The 16594-nt window shown below is 36.4% G+C and overlaps 1 protein-coding gene across 2 annotated transcripts; it reads right to left on the reverse strand.

Annotated features, from left to right (window-relative positions):
- Window positions 1–7049: 7049 nt before the first annotated feature.
- LOC107795092 (putative LRR receptor-like serine/threonine-protein kinase At1g67720) lies at window positions 7050–16259 on the reverse strand. Of its 2 annotated transcripts, none has more exons than XM_016617669.2 (15): window positions 15885–16259; window positions 13993–14524; window positions 13365–13876; window positions 13144–13276; window positions 12908–12979; window positions 12731–12799; window positions 12571–12642; window positions 12356–12424; window positions 11706–11860; window positions 11378–11619; window positions 9759–9885; window positions 9615–9683; window positions 9341–9527; window positions 8219–8354; window positions 7050–7688 (listed from the first exon to the last, which is right to left on the reverse strand). In XM_016617669.2, the coding sequence occupies exons 1-15, from the start codon at window positions 15955–15957 to the stop codon at window positions 7353–7355; spliced, it is 2784 nt and encodes a 927-aa protein (XP_016473155.2). In that variant the 5' UTR covers window positions 15958–16259; the 3' UTR covers window positions 7050–7352. The 2 variants fall into 2 exon arrangements, with proteins under 2 accessions (XP_016473155.2, XP_075078741.1); XM_075222640.1 differs by having other exon boundaries at window positions 9759–9881; window positions 11374–11619.
- Between the last annotated feature and the right edge of the window lie 335 nt (window positions 16260–16594).

Consider the following 16594-nt stretch of genomic DNA (forward strand, 5'->3'; position numbering starts at 1 on the left):
CATTCCGATAGTTCCGTATCGTGATTTGGGACTTGATCATATACCCGGAATCGAATACGGAGGTCCCTAGCTCAAATTATCGTCATTTAACGAAATCTAGAAATTTAAGGCTACAAATTTCTTAAGTTTGACCGGAGATTTGACTTTTGAGAAAACAACCCCGGATTGGAATTTTGATGATTCCAATAGCTTCGTATGGTGATTTCGGACATAGGCGCATGTTCGGATTTGGAAGTCTGTAGGATAATTTGGCGCATTTTGGTAAAAGTTTGACTGCGGGTTGATTTTTTGATATCGGGGTCGGAATCTAGTTCTAAAAATTTTCATAGCTTCATTCTGTCATTTATGACTTGTGTGCAAAATTTGAAGTCAAGTGGACTTGATTTGATAGGTTTTTGCATCGAATATAGAAGTTGGACATTCCTAGTTTCATTAGGCTTGAATTAGGTTGTGATTCACGGTTTTAGCGTTATTTGATTTGATTTGAGGTTTCGATTAAGTTCGTATGATGTTTTAGGACTGGTTGATGTATTTTGTTAAGGTCCCGAGGGCCTCGGGTAGATTTCGGAAGGTTAACAGATCGATTTAGACTTGAAGAAAAGCTGCTGCATTTTTTTCACAGCAACATGAATAGTAACCATGTACAATAGCAGTGAATAGTAGCTGTGAACAGTAACGTGAACAGTAACACGCGTGAACAGTACCGCGAAAAAATTCTGGACAGTGCATAACGAGCAGTCCGAGTTTTCTCCATTTTTGGACTTCCAAACTCGGTTTGGACGATTTTCAGAGGCAAAGTTCACCACAAAACTTGGGGTAAGTGTTTTTGACTCCCTTGTGATTATATTCCATGAATAAATCTTCATATTTGGCGTTAGATTATTGATATTTGAAGGGAAATGGGGGAATTTTCTAAAATTCCATAAAGATGAATTTTCGAGATTTGAACATCGATCCAGAGTCGGATTTGAGTAAAATTTGTATGGTTAGACTCGTGGTTGGATGGGGGTTCATATTCCATAATTTTGTCGGGTTCTGAGACATGGGCCCCACGAGAGAATTTTTAGTGCAATTTCGGATTTTCAATGGAAAATGTAGAATTTCATATGGAATTAATTCCTATAATTAGTATTGACTGAATTTAATGAATTGTGGCTAGATTCGAGTCGATTGGAGGCCGATTCGAGGGGCAAAGACATTTTGGAGTAGGATTTTACTCGGATTGAGGTAAGTAATGATTGTAAATTTTATCTTGAGGGTATGAAACCCCGGATCTCATATCGTTGTGCTACTTTGAGGTGACGTACATGCTAGATGACGAGCATGTGGTCGTGCACCGTTGGGGATTGTGACTTAGTCCGTCCCGTATGACTATTAAGCTGTGTATTTGATTGAAAATTGTTTGCTATAATTGTGTTTTGGAAAGTATTATCCTGTTTTGGGCTAAATGCCATATTTGGTCCTCGTGTCAACTGTTTTGGACCCTTAGGGGATTTTTACTATTATTCCTCACTGTTTTAACTTCATATTTGTACTCAGTCGTGCTGTATTCTACTGTTTTCATAACTCAACCATATTTACTCCGTTTTGACATTTTAAATGATATTTTGGGTTGAGCATCATGTTTTACTTTTGCCCGAGTGGCATGAGAGATTTCTGACTGAGTGAGGCTGAGGGCCTGTGTTGTGAGAATACTGTGGGATCGGGCTGCGCGTCGTAGCGGTGTTGTACTGATTTATGATTATGAGGCCGAGGGCCTGATTTGTTACGCCATGAGGTGGCTTGATATGAGGCCAAGATCCTGTTTGATTATGGCACGAGATGACTTGTTATTACGCTTGGGCCGTAAGGGGCCCTTCCAGGAGTCTGCACACCCCCAGTGAGCGCGAGTACCCAGTGTGAGTGATATGTGTAGCCCGAGGGGCTGTTGTTGTTTCATATTGATGCCCGAGCGGCTGTTCTTGATCCATGTTTGCCCGTGGGGCGGTTCTTGATTCATGTTATGGCCGAGGGGTTGATTACGAGTGATTATGAGGTAGCCCGAGGGGCTGGTTTTGTTGATATTATGCCCGATGGGTAGTTTATGGTACATGTTTTGCCCGAGGGGCTTTTTACGTTTCTATCATGTTTACTCACTCTTTTATCACTCGTTTGAAATTATTGAAAAATTGTTTTAAAAGGTTTTATCGAAACTGAGCATGATTTACGAAGTAAATGATTTCTGTACTGTATTGGGAATGTCCCGCATTTGTTGTAGTGTTTTGATGTGGTTTACGTATTTTCTTACTGCTCAACTTTCATTTACTTTTATTACTTACTGAGTTGGCGTACTCACATTACTCCTTGTACCGTGTGTACAGATTTAGGTATTTCTGAACCCGATAGCGGGTGTTGGTTGCTCAGTGACAGAGTAATCGGAGTTAGCAAGGTAGCTTCCCGACATTCACAGCCCTGCTATTCTCCCTCTTGTCTTCCTTAGATTGTTTTAGTATATTTTCAAACTTTTCATTGTATTCAGACCTTAGTAGATGCTCGTGATTTGTGACACCCTGATGTCGGGCTTGTGTATATATTTCACAATGTTCATTTAGACTTACATTATGAGATATTTGATTAATTAAAGGCTTAAAAATGATGTCCGACGTTCGTAGCCCTGCTCTTCTCCCTCTTGTCTTCCTTAGATTGTTTTAGTATATTTTCAGACTCTTCATTGTATTCAGACCTTAGTAGATGCTCGTGACTTGTGACACCCTGATGCCGGGCTTGTGTATTTATTTCACACTGTTCATTTAGACTTACATTATGAGATATTTAATTAATTAAAGGCTTAAAAATGACTTTTATTAAATAATAATTAATTCGGAAATTGTGTCGGTTGGCCTAGTTTCACGATAGGCGCCATCACGACCGAGTCGGTGTTAGGGTCGTGACAGCCTTATACGAACTGACTTCTGTTCATTCATGTGGAAGGCTAAAAAGCCTTATTCCAAATAGAGAAACAGAACATTGTTTCTTTCACGCAACAAGCGCAAAGACTACGAAACAGAGGCAATGACTCACGCAATCAACGAATTTTTTTTTAGTGTTCTTTACAAATCACAAATTTTTGAACTCAGGTTTATAAAATTCCTTATTGTCAATTACCCTATAGTAGTTATAGGTAAGAATTGAATAGTTAATTCCCTTCTTCCTCTATATCAACAATAAATTTCATGTTTAGGTGTGAAACTTTAAATTTGATTAAAATGCACTGGTTGTTGTAGAATCGATTGTTTGACTGGTGTCCAATTGGGGCATACATATTGGCTCGAGAAGTTTTGAGGTGAGTTGATATAACCATTTTTTAAAGTGGTTAACTCACAAAAGCACGCATACAAGGTGTTCGATAAATTGCTTAAAAGAGCTTATATTTACTTAATTGGAGCGAATTAACTTAGAATTGTTCTAGCAAAAGTTTAGATGATTTATTATGATATATGTGCATAAATTTTCAGATTTTTGTGTTTTCTTATATGCTATTTCTATGTTGAAAATTTATGAAGAAGCAAGAATCTTTAGAAATACTTTTAAATGTTTATTTCATTTTTATGTCATGCTTTACATTTAAGGATAGTAGTAAGAGTATGTATTGTTGGATGTTCCAGAAAAGATTTAGACTTGAAAAGTCACAAGAAGAAGTTTTAGAAAGAAAAGATTTTTGGGAGTATCCTTTATTCTGAAAAGGGGTCATCGTTCAGGCCGAGGGTCCTGACCAAGACGTTGACTTCGTGAAACTACTTGTGCCAAAGTAGGGAGCACACGAGCCGAGGGTCTCGTTGCTGAGAATTTACTTAGCTAAGCTAAGGTATGATACATGAGCGCTGAGAACCATGAAGCGAATGACACCTCCTGGATTGGGCCTATTCGATCAGGTTGGGATCGAACCCATGTCGATCACAGAGTGACTAAGACAGAAACAAGTCAGGATAGTTGGAACTCCCAAAGTATAAAGTAAAGTATTTTTTTATAAGAAAGAAAAAGAAAAGAATTTCTTTTAGAATATTCATAAACTGCGATTATGCAATTATTTTAGAGTTGTTCTTATAAGTTTTATGCCTTATATGCATTTAGAATCTTTGCTCGTAATGTATATGTTATTAAAGTTTCATCCCCTGTCGTTGAGACTCACTAAGTACAATGGATGGTACTGATGTTCTCTTTTGGGAACCTACGTTGGTCTGCAGTACAATGTAGGAACCAGTTTTGCAGGTGAGCAGGCTACAGCTTAGGACTTCCCTCCCTTCCAGTGCTATTGGTGAGCTCCGCTTTTGTTCGTGAAATATTTCTTAGAGTCACTTTTATTTAGTTATTTTTTTGTTTACTTAGAGAACTGACCAGGAAATCTCATGTCCTGAGCAGTGCGTCAGTTTATCAGTAGAGGCTTCATAGACACAGTCGGTGGATTAAGATTCAGATGTTTTCGATAATAACTTAGCGGTATTTTATTGGTTACTACGAATAAAGTTTTGAAGTTGGCTTATTTTAGATATTTAAATTATTTAAAAGTATTTGGTCACAGTAGTGCCTTGTGGCATATAAAGTTTGAAGTTATAATAAATTTGATAAGCGCAGATGGTTCGCTCGGTCATGTTAGTGATTGGGTGCCGGTCCCGACTTGTTCAGAAAATGGGTCGTGACAATGTAACTTAATATATATTTCGATACGGTATCGGTATTATTTCTTAGATTATCAAATACCATACCTAATACCAATTTTTGAAAAAATTTAAACCAAATATCAAATACCAAATACCAATATTTTCGATTTCGACATGATAATTCGATATTTACCAAATTATGCACATCCTTACCTAACCATGGTATTGTCAGCCTCATTGAGGTTGCATGGTTGAAAAATCATAGTTGATAGTCATATATTTTTGCCTCATTTATCACCTAACCATCGTATTGTCAGTCTCAATGAGGTTGCATGGTTGAAAATAATTATCTGTACTCAATATTTGCATTAGGCGAATAAATTTGTGACATATGTTTGCATATTCAATTATTACTAACCATAGTTAACCCCCTCCCAAATCAACTAATATAATTGCTTAAGCTTTGAGTCTTAAATTTACAACCAATATATATATATATATATATATATATATATATATATATATATATATATATATATATATATATATATATATATATATATTATTTAAAATAATATCTCCATATATTTTCTCCGAAATTAACGCAGCCCGGCGACCCCTACATAAAGGATAGGTCCATCTCTGGTTAATTGATTTGTATTTTCATGTTATTTTACCACCTAACTATAATATAACTTGTTACATACACCGAACGAATGCGGTTAAATATATTTTCGCATAATAGAGAGTAGAGAGTAGAGAGTGGGGATTTACTTTCTTTATACATAATTAGTTGTCAAGCAAGGAAACGCTATAGTTAGATTACTGAAATTCAAACTGACATTTCGACTGCCATTGAAATTTGGTCACAGGAATTCGATTTATTGTATATTCAGGCCTTTCTTGGAGTTGTTGCTTGTTAGCTAATCCGACACATTGACTGTTATTTCTTGCCATTACACTATATCCTTTAGGTTGTTTGGTGGGAGAACAAGTTATCCCGGAATAACAATAATGGGATTATAATACGGTTATTAAATAATAACTGGATTATTTAGTGAATATATTTTTATTAAAAAATGTTTGATTCATTGGATTAAAAATGAGATATACGAGATATGATATAAACTTGTGTTTGGTGTATGCTAGATAAGTTGGGATAAATTTTTATTTTCAATTTTAACCTCGGATTGTTTAAAAGATTTTGGAGAAAAAGCCTTAGAGAATAACATCTTTGTCATTTTAGTATTTATCCCGGGATTAATTAATTCCAGGATTATTATCCTACCCTCACTATGGGATAGAATAGTATCCAATTGTAATATTAATTAATCCTGGGATTGGTAATACCAAAATTCAAAAATTCAACCAAACACTGAATAAAATAATCCCGCATCTAATCCAGGAATTATTATCCCTTACCCCACAAACCAAACGACCCCATAGTCTAGTGTAGCTACATGTCTTTTTAATAGTTTATGTTAGCAACAAAGGGATTGTACAATGTCTAGTCTTCTCCATTGTGGTGCCAACAATTCAACTAGCAGAAATGGCAGTAGGGTAAACAGCTTGTAGTACAACACTGCAGCAATTATCAACAGTAGGACATGGGGCCAATCACGGATCAATAATACTAGGAGTAGTGACTATCTACTATAACAATTGTCCGACTGTGTTTGGACTGTTTCAGTCTAACTGCATATTCCCATCACATGGCTCTCCTTTTTAACGATGATGTCCGAACCAATCTGTGTGCACCTTAATTGTTTCGCCGTATATCTACTATGTTACTAGTACAAGGTTTCGAATAACTTTGCCAACATGACTATCCCTTTTAACCCCTTTCAACTAGTCTTTCACAAGCTACACAATCAATCAAACTTCCAATGCCAGGGTGTTTGTGTATATTTACATAAAAACTACTAAGCTCAAAAAACCGGAAACAACCTCTCTGCCTTCTTAAAGGTAGGGATAAGGATTGCGTATGGGGAAGGGGGAGGGGGTGGCTAGATGAGAGTAAGGATCAAGGCCAACCTTAAGGTCCCTCTTCCACCAAATTCCATTTAGCTTCTCCCACCCCTAATTCTGTTCCCCATGCTCAGTGTTGTCAATCAGATTGTTTTTTCACTCTTCCCAGATGATAAAAGTTCTGGCTCTGAGGGAGGTTTGTCTTCCCTTTCTCAATTATGACGTACTCGGTTAGGTTGCTATCTATAGTTCTCATCACTTATGACATTTCATAGAGAAAGTTAACTTTCTTCTTTCATTGAACTATTCCAATATCATACATGTCTGCAGCCACTCAAATTGAATGGAGAATCTTTTTGTTTGATCTTGATTTGATGTGTATATTTACGATGCCTTCGTATGAAGGAGGATTGGGGGTACGGCAGATAAGAAGAGCAACCCAAAAACAAAAAGTAGAGGAATTTCTACTACAAGGGCAATAGAAGCAGGCATTTTCTTGTACAATTGCTTACACTTTTTTCTCTTGGTTCACTAATCAAAAATGTAAAATTAACAATGGCCTAAAATGACTTGCCTTTACAAAGCATAAGAAATGTTTTGCTTCTAACAGAAGGTGTCAACAACATCAATTGTGAAATCCTAGCCACTGTGAGATATATGTGAATATGGCAAAATGAATTGGAAATAACACAAGTTAATCAATGGTCCATTTTATGAACAAAAACCTACTGTCAGAGGAACAAAAACTTATCGAGCTGTTGGTCTCGTGATAGACTCATCAATTGACAAGTAATGGTCACTTGCACCTAGGTCCATTGAGCCCGCGTGAAGGGATGAATGCATCGAATGCCTTGATATATCATCTGAACTACCTTCCCTTACTGCTTCTGCACCTCTTTCGATTGCAATCGCATCCTGGATTTCCTTGATAACTTCTGAGATCGACGGTCTCATGCTCCCATGGGGTTGGACACACATCAAAGCTTTCTCAGCTATCTTCCAAATTGATTGGATATCATAGTCATTGTGTAAAGTGGGGTCGATAATACCCTGAATATCCCCACTCTCAATGTGTAGTTTTGCCTAGACGATTAGAAGCAGAAAGTATTAGAATCAGTCCAGTAAATGCAGAAGGAGTACCAATGCTGAATGTATAAATTCTTTCCCATAATGCATCAAGTATTAATGCAGATTATCCAGATATTCTAACTAAATCATTAAAAACCTAGAGGAGAGACACATAAGAAATCATTTAATGGTAAGGTAATATAGGACTTATTTAAAAAGCAGAAGATAGAAAGGGAGCCTTGAGCAACAGTAAAGTAAATTTGTCTCTGTGTGACATATCGCTCACGGGTTCAAGTCGTGGAAGTAGCCACTAATTCTTGCATCAGGATGGGCTGTCTACATCACAACTCTTGGGGTATGGCCCTTCTCTGGACCCTACGCGAATGCGGGATGCTTTGTGCACCAGACTGCCCCTTTTTATTTTTATTTTTTAAAACAAAAACAGAAGATAGCAGCAACTTATCTTAAAGGGAGAAAGTATTAAGGTGACAATTTACTAGCATATTGTAATAAAAGATAGTGCATATAATCAAATAAAATCTTACCCATTGGACTATATTACGGCAATTCAAACCAAATTTTTCATTAGAAATTGCTTCTTGACCAGATATTAGCTCCAAGAGAATGACGCCAAAACTGTAAACGTCACTTTTGTCCGTCAACTGCTGCGAAATGTAATATCTGTGTTGAAGTTGAATTAAAAGAGTCAATATACAAGTCATTAAGAACATATGACTTATTAGGAGAAGACAATTTGGGAGAAGCATTAGCCACCTAACTGCAGGTAGAATTCATAAGCATTCAAAATAGTTTTGGTAGAAAGAACATATCAGCCAGTTTTAACAATTCTACACTTTCTTATCAGGATTTATTTCTTTTTCTTTTATTTAAATCATGTGATTCCACATGAAATTATTGAGAAAAAATCAAAACTTTCACTAAGAGAAGGTGGTGCATCAATTGTCGATACTCCTGGAAAGGAATTGTGCACAAAGTCATTTTCTGTAATTATCACTACTAGAAAAGAAATTTTATTAATGTTGAGGAAGTGAACAAACACAATGGAAGAAAAGTCTGGTTAGAGATCATTGTAACAATTGCAGGAATAGGTGCGAGATTTAGAGAACCTCTAGTTTTGAGTAGTAGAATGAGACAGACATAAATGGAGTGGAATGGATATAGAGGCTTCATATAGATGATTGAATGAAAGAAACTGATCTAGATATGTCCTAGTATTGAGAACCAAATAAATAAACAAATAAAGCATACTACAACCAAGGCCCTTTCCATAGGATGTTGCAGTTCTGGCAAGTCCTTTATATTCGGCCTTTTTAGAGGGTGAAGTAAAACTGCTAGAAGATAGGCTTGTGCTAGGGAAACTTCTCATATAGTCAAGTGATTTGCTTTTTCCCCACAGCTTTGCAACTGGTGTATAACTCAAGTTGGGAATAAGGATATTGGTAGCGCTAGCTTTGTTCGCACCATTTAATATTCATAAATAAAACTGTCTTATTCCGAAAATAGCACCAGAAGAAAGTTTAAATCGGTATATCAACAAATTAAGAGTACACATAGCAGTAAACATTTGTGGAATAAAATAACATGCGGTTGTTGCTTAACCTTGTATAGTAAATAAAAAGTTCAAAATTCCAGAGAAGAATGCATACTCTGGATCCAGATATCCTACAGTTCCACGGACTATGCTCGATACATGAGAGGCTCCATCTACCGCAAGTTTGGAGAGACCAAAATCTGAAACCTTTGCTCTCATATTCTTGTCAAGCAGAATGTTGCTAGTTTTCACATCTCTGTGGATGATGGACGGGACACATCCCGTGTGAAGATATTCGATTCCTGAAAAAAAGCGTAAGAGTAACACAAATTAGAAAGACTTGCTTCTCTTCTAATCCAAAAAAAGTTACCTCTTCCTTTCTCACCAACCTTTTGCAGCATCTTCAGCAATCTCAAGGCGCCTGATCCAATTAATACTTCGATCAGGTAATTGAGGACCTGCCGATGTTTATACACATTGAGCATGATCCAGTTTTTAAAACTTACTGTAATTAAAGTGATAGATGAACTTACCATAGAGATGTTCTTTAAGAGTTCCATTATGCATGAATTCATACACTAGGATACTCTTCCCATCTTCCTGGCAAAATCCCAGAAACTGTACGAGGTTTCTGTGATGTATTCTTGAAAGCAGAGCTACCTGTGTCAAATATCATGTATTCACATTTTAAGTATCCAATGAAAATGTACTCATTATTCCAAGAAGTAAAATCCTCAATAGGAATGGAAACTGTAAATTTGCCACATATAAACTTGAGATGGTTCTAATTTGCACCAGATCCAAAATTGCACCATGTAAAAGGAAAAGAAAAAAATTGCAGCACCGCCCAAAAAACTTAATCAGGTTCTAATCCATTGCTGGTCAAGAAAGCAGGTTCGGATGGCCTGCAACCTTTTCGAATTTACATTTGGGGTGTGTTTGGTATGAAGGAAAATGTTTTTCAATTTTCCCATGTTTGGTTGGCTTGAATGTGTTGGAAGATATTTTCCTTATGAACTCATTTTCCTTCAAATGGAGGAAAATGACTTCCGTACCAAGAGGAAAATATTTTCCATACTCTCTTTCAACCTTCCCCACTCCAAGCCTCACCCCCAATACCGTTCCCACGCCGTCTCTCAGACTCCCACCGCCCCGCTCATCCCCCTGTTCCTATAATATTTGCCTAGATTATATGTTTTCCAAAAAATATTTTCTGGTAAGCAACCAAACACCAGAAAATAAGCAAGAAAACCACTTATTTTCCATGGAATTTTTTTTCCTTCATACCAAACACACCCTTGATGAGTGTGAAAACGCACTGCTGAGAAAATATCCTCTGGCGTTGAATTAATCCTGTAGAAATTATGCACCTTCTACTGTTTATAAGTAAAAGATGAAAAATAATCCTCTAACCAACAAAGCCTCCTTTTGCAGGCATCCAATTATTTTTAGCCACTCTCACTTTAGCAGCTCAAGCAATTCATTTCAATTCAAGTAGAATATTTCTCTTTCTTCATCCGTTCATACATATTTCATATATTGCTAATATGGAGTTGGGTTTTATGTGATTCACCAAATAATACTGAGATGCTATGCAGACTTGAAAAGCAAAAATAAATACAAGTATCACGGTAGCCCCCTGGGCTTCGGTTCAACGGAAAAGGTAGTACAGTGGAGGAGAAAGGTAGACGCCAAGTTAAGTATTTAAGTGAAGAGGTAGAGGAGTGGGCCCATTATCCCCAAGCTTCAAAACTAAAACAATGGATTCTTCAGTCATAAAATATAGAAAAGGATTAGTGTCATGGTAAAAACACCTATATCTTCCTCACAAAGGTTATACAGATAATAATGGGTTTTTAGCCTCAAAGTCAGTACTCAACATTTAAGACCATGCTTATGCCGATCATCAAGCAAACAGGCAAACTTGATAATAGCTTAGATAAGTATCAGTAATGAAACAATCAATTTTGTTTCTTCAAGACTTACTAATTTAACGTCAAATGACTCCTTCAAGTCGTTTCCCTCACTATTTAAAATAGCTAGACTTCAAATTGAGGACTAAAACTGCAGTTCCATCTTTTTTCTTATTCCTTTAAATGTCATAAAGTGTAAACAAGCTTCTAGAATATAATAGGAACATCCACCTACTTACCTCATTTGAGAACTCTCGCTTCCCTTGGAAGGAATTATTGGTAAGAACTTTGACGGCAATTTCCTTCCCATCCTTCAATTTGCCATAGTATACAACTCCAAATCCCCCTGATCCAACCTTTTTTTCAAAGTTCCTGGTCGCTTCTTCAAGTTCAGCTAATGTAAAGCAGTGTGCTGCTTCTGTTGCAGCATCCCCAAAGGAAGAGACAAACCTTTGAGGAGGTAAATTCTGTTCGAGGCGGCCTAAAATAGAAGCAGATATACAATGTGAGTCCCACCAATGTTTTGTATGCATTATGAATATGACATAATTAAGCATCGCATCACACCTTGCTTGGGAGAGCTTTTTTTTCCTTTTTGCAATAGTATGCAAGAGGCAATAGTAGCAAGAAGAAGAGCGGAAGCCCCAACTGTTGATCCAATGATGATTTTCTTACGGCTGTGATTGCTGTCCCCTTTGCGAAGATTAATGTTTTCAGTGTAGCTGAAGAGAATGCAGAAATTTCAGCAGATTTAGTAAACAATCAGAAAATGTTCTTTTTTTTTGAGAAATTAAAGGCAGCATGATTATCAGCGGAACTTAAGACTTGTGATTTAGAGCAGTGAGTTGAGCATAGTAACTAAAACTTTTAGTTGCTGAAGACACTTTGTATGCACGGCCAATAGAGTCACTCAAATAAGAACCACGAGCTGGATTCATTCTGTGAAATAGTAAGGATTTTTCTCATTTGCATCTCTCTGTAAGATGTTGCATAAGACTGGCACAATATACCAACAACTACACCTCAATCCCTTGGAGTTAGCTATATGAATCCTGATATCCATGTCGCTCCATTTAGACTCACCTCAGTTTTAGGTCTATAGTACGATAAAAAATAAACTCAACCTCAAATCTACTATGGTACAAGACCTATGCATCATCATAAGATGCAAGAAGTAACCTCAGAAACAAAACACTTGGCACAGAAATGATACCCACTTCAAAATGACACCGTTATTGAGAAGACCAGATGGCACGCTTCCAGTTAACCTGTTGTTCTGAACGTACCTGCAATCATAATTTTCATTAAGAAAGAGAGGAAAACTTTCCCTAGAGGTAATACTTTTGACTACAAAACAAAAATCAGAGAAAGAAAATGCAAGTGGAGCAAAATCTTTTTCACATTTATCCACGAAGATAATTGTGCAGCTTACAGTTCTTTCAAACTTGTTAGGCCTTCTAAGGAGGAAGGAAGCTCTCCACTTAACTGATTGTTCTCAAGATGTCTGCAAGAAGAATAATGATGAGATTCACCACTCAATCTGCTTAAAAAGAATAGCAAAAGAAGGAATTGAAAGAGGAATTTTGATTCACATTATCTGCAAGTTTGGACATCCACTAAAATCAGGTATTGGACCAGTCAGTGAACTCCCATCCAGCCAGCTGCAGTAGGAACATTGGTGCATATTTATTACAATGCAGCAGAAAACGAAGAAAGGAGCATCTGCAGATGGTGTAAGGAACGTTTGAAAGAATTAATTTTTGACTTACAGCTCAACTAAGCCGCTCAACTTTGTCAACTCCGGCGGAATATTTCCAGTCAAATTTTTTCCCGACAATTTACTGCCAAAGGTGACAGTGATGAAGCATTAGCTCACAGGTTCAGGTTGAGAGAGTAATGCCAAGTAGAAAGTCGAAATATAATTAAAAGACTTCTTCCATAAGAAAAGTGTGGAAAGTTGAATGCGTGAAACTTAGCATAAAGAAGATAAAGTAATGAACTCTACATTGATGTTATTCTTGGTAAGATATCTGTGTCACAACGGATCCAGGACCATGGGACTGGTAAGCATGGGTCACCACCTTCGTTTGTCCAATTGGCAGAAGAGTAACGCGAAATTAAACTGGAAATAACTGGTCCTGCAACTCATGGAAAAGTGTAATGGACATGCCTAATTAGATCTTGAACTAATGAAACAAAGGTGCTCAAAGAAAGACATTGTTTTACCATCTAAAGAGCCACCAGTTCTCTTCACATATCTGTTTATTTCCATAGCATTTAAGAGGGGTCCCATGGTGGAGTCAGCTGTCTTTCCGAAACGAAAAGATAACACAAAGGGTAAAGATAAGTTGAAATAGCCTGGCTCATATAAACGATATTTCCCATGTGCATTCTCTTGGATATTAACAACAAGCTTGCTGATATCAGGATCTCCAGGGAGGACCAACCGAAATTTCCTAGTATCACTGGGATCCAAATCCTCAATTTCGGCAAAATAGACAAACGCCCATCCAAAACCAGGGAAACCATCGAGATTCAGACGATAAGTTAACGAGCCATTTCTTCCTACTACAGCAGTCTGCATTGCTTTCTGAGGAGGCATTTCACCATTTACAGTATTGACATCAATTGGCATTTTGGTTGAAACTCTTTCGGTGCCAGCAGCAACATCAACAAGGTAATTGGCTTTTTTTATGGTGTCAGACGCCCATATTCTATCGAATGGGTCATCAGGGTACCTACAAGAACAAGGACATTAGGGGCAGATTACGATAAGAGATAGCTATCATATTCTAAGAATATTCAAAAACAACGATTTGGAAGCTGCGACAGTAACTGAAGAACTGAGACATACCTGACAGGATCATCACTCTCTGCACCAAAATTTATCCTTGCGGAGACGCTCATGAAAAAATCATTTTCAAATTCATTCATATATATTGAACCATTAAAACGCCGGAGCTCAAGTGTAGAGATGAAGGGCTGCCCAGTAGTTGCATTGGATAAACAGACACTTATTGAAGGGTCTGTGGCCAGAAATATTAACTCTTGGTATTCCATTGTATTAGCATCAGAAATAACTATTGTAGCCCAACGAGTTGCCCCAAGTGAGATGTCAAACTTTGGGTAGAAATTGTTATTATCAAAGTTTCCATATAGAAAAGTTGCTCTTACAAGGTACCTGTTCCTGGGAATCACATCAAGTGTATAGCAATACTTTCTGTTATCGGCTGGAAAGTATCTCAAGGTCATATATTGTGTCCTAGTCTCGTTTAATACAGAGATATTAGCTATATCTCCACTTATCATTTGGGTATCAGGAGTCCATTCGAGACCAAGTTCATCTGTGAAGTTGTCTTTACCTCCACAATCTAAACTTACAAAACCTGTTTCACAGTTTGAAATCTATCAGCAGTGCATGAATATATTTCCACCAACTTTCACAACCATACGTAAAGGTTTATTAAAGAATGATAACTGCTTAGTCTTTTACATGTAACAATCTAAACATAGGGATCAAGAAATATTTCTTGCATTTGTAGCAAGTTAAGTTCAATTCAATTTCTGTCAATGACAACGCTATTCAACATAGTCTTAAGATCTATCCTCCAAAAAAATTGAATTTTTTCCTGCTCAAAGTCAGTTCTTCAATTAGATTTCCTTTTGCGGAGGTATCACAGATAGTCAACGATATAAAACGCTAACAGGTTCAGATAAGATTTTCAAGATTGAATACATAAGCACCACAAAACATATATTCCATGAATATGCATCTAAGTAGTTACAGTACATCCTTAAATATGACACCAAGAAATGAGACAAATGAAGCACTCCACTTCTCCTACTCTTCATTTTGTTTTCCCCATTTTCCTTTTCAAATGTACTATTAAGTACCTTAATGAATAGTACTGATTTTTTAAAAAGCACCACTGGCATAGTAATCCGGATTCCAGTAAATACTAACTACATTAGTATGCCAGTAGGTTCCGGAGTGTCTGGAACCTACTGGCATACTAATCCGGATTCGTGCCATAGAAAGCCCATTGTGGGCAGTGGCGACGCCACATGGTCACAAGGTCGTCAAAAAATTGCACGATATATATTGGTAAAATATTACGTTTTAGAGGTATATAACACATATTGAACACCCTTTGTCGGGAATTTTTTTTCACTTTTTTTCAAATCTGAATACCCTTGAGAAAATTACTAGCTTCGCCACGCTCCCTACCAAAAAGGACTTCACTCACAGGTACCATTCCTACACACCATTTCTGTGGTTAATTATGTATGTCTATATGTATATATAGAGTATTGAACACCCTTCATGGAAAAATTACACTGAGTATATATGTATGTAGATTAAAAATTAGTTTATATATATATAACCTTGAATACCCTTTGCAAAATTCTGAGTTTCGCCACTATATGTATATATGTATGTATGTATGCATGTAGCCATGTACTTATGTATATGCATTATGTATCATTAAAAAAAACAATAGGATTAAAATGCTTCTAAAATCACATCTAGCAGCAGATATACTACATCCGAGTACAAGATGAACACAAAGAAACAGACCTTTTAAATAAAATTAAAAAAAATCAGCACAAATATTTTAACTAAAGGTACAACCCAAAGCAGCAGAAACCCATGAACTAAAGAACAAGTAAATCTAGAAGCCCAGAAAACATATTAAGTTAATATTTCTAAAAAAAAAAAGCAGACAGATTTAAGCAGAAGAGTACCTGGTTGTGCTTGGCTGCCATTAATGAGAAGAAAAAGAAACCAAAGAAAGAAGATGAAAAATCTAAACTCCATTTACTCTAATCTTGTTCTTTGATGAAAAGAGAACAAAACTATGAAGATGGGAACATCATAAAAGACTCAGCTAAAAAGCTGAGAGCATATATTATTCAAGAAATGAAAAATGGAAAAATAGGAAAAAACCAAGTTTCACTGACACATAAATAAGATTAATAAATGAACTACATAATGTGAATGATTGCTATATGTTTCTGGAGTGGAAGAAAGAGAAAGGGAATGTTTTTTTTTACTTAAATAAATTGAGTAAATGTTGAAAGAGAAAGTGAAGCATTTGGTAAAAATGGAGTTTTTAGAGTGTGGAAAGGACTCTAACACTGCTAATAATATTTTTGGTCAAAAGTATTTTTGGCCAAAAATACTTTTTTTTGTTTGGCCAAGCTTTTGAAAGGAAAAAAATAAGTATTTTTGAGGAGAAACGGAAGCATTTTTGGAGAAGCATAAAAAATAGCTTCTCTTCAAAAGTACTTTTTTGAGTAGCACTTTTGAGAAAAATACATTTAAAAATAGTTTTTTAAAGCTTGGTCAAATAATAATTGTTGCTCAGAAGTGCTTTTCAAACTAATTAGCCAAATAAAAACTTTTTCTCGCCAAAAGTACTTTTGAGAAAAGCACTTTCGAAAAAAATACTTCT

Source organism: Nicotiana tabacum, chromosome 10, assembly GCF_000715075.1.
Source record: "Nicotiana tabacum cultivar K326 chromosome 10, ASM71507v2, whole genome shotgun sequence".
Taxonomy (NCBI): Eukaryota; Viridiplantae; Streptophyta; class Magnoliopsida; order Solanales; family Solanaceae; genus Nicotiana; species Nicotiana tabacum.

Bases quoted from the DNA above. Each gene is read 5' to 3' on its own strand.
- LOC107795092 (XM_016617669.2), bottom strand. From the start codon at position 15,957: ATGGAGTTTAGATTTTTCATCTTCTTTCTTTGGTTTCTTTTTCTTCTC. The intron at 13,877-13,992 runs GTATGTCTCAGT...TTGTTCTTGTAG, and splicing joins GAGAGTGATGATCCTGTCAG to GTACCCTGATGACCCATTCG. The intron at 11,861-12,355 runs GTGGGTATCATT...CATTCTCTTCAG, and splicing joins AATAACGGTGTCATTTTGAA to CTACACTGAAAACATTAATC.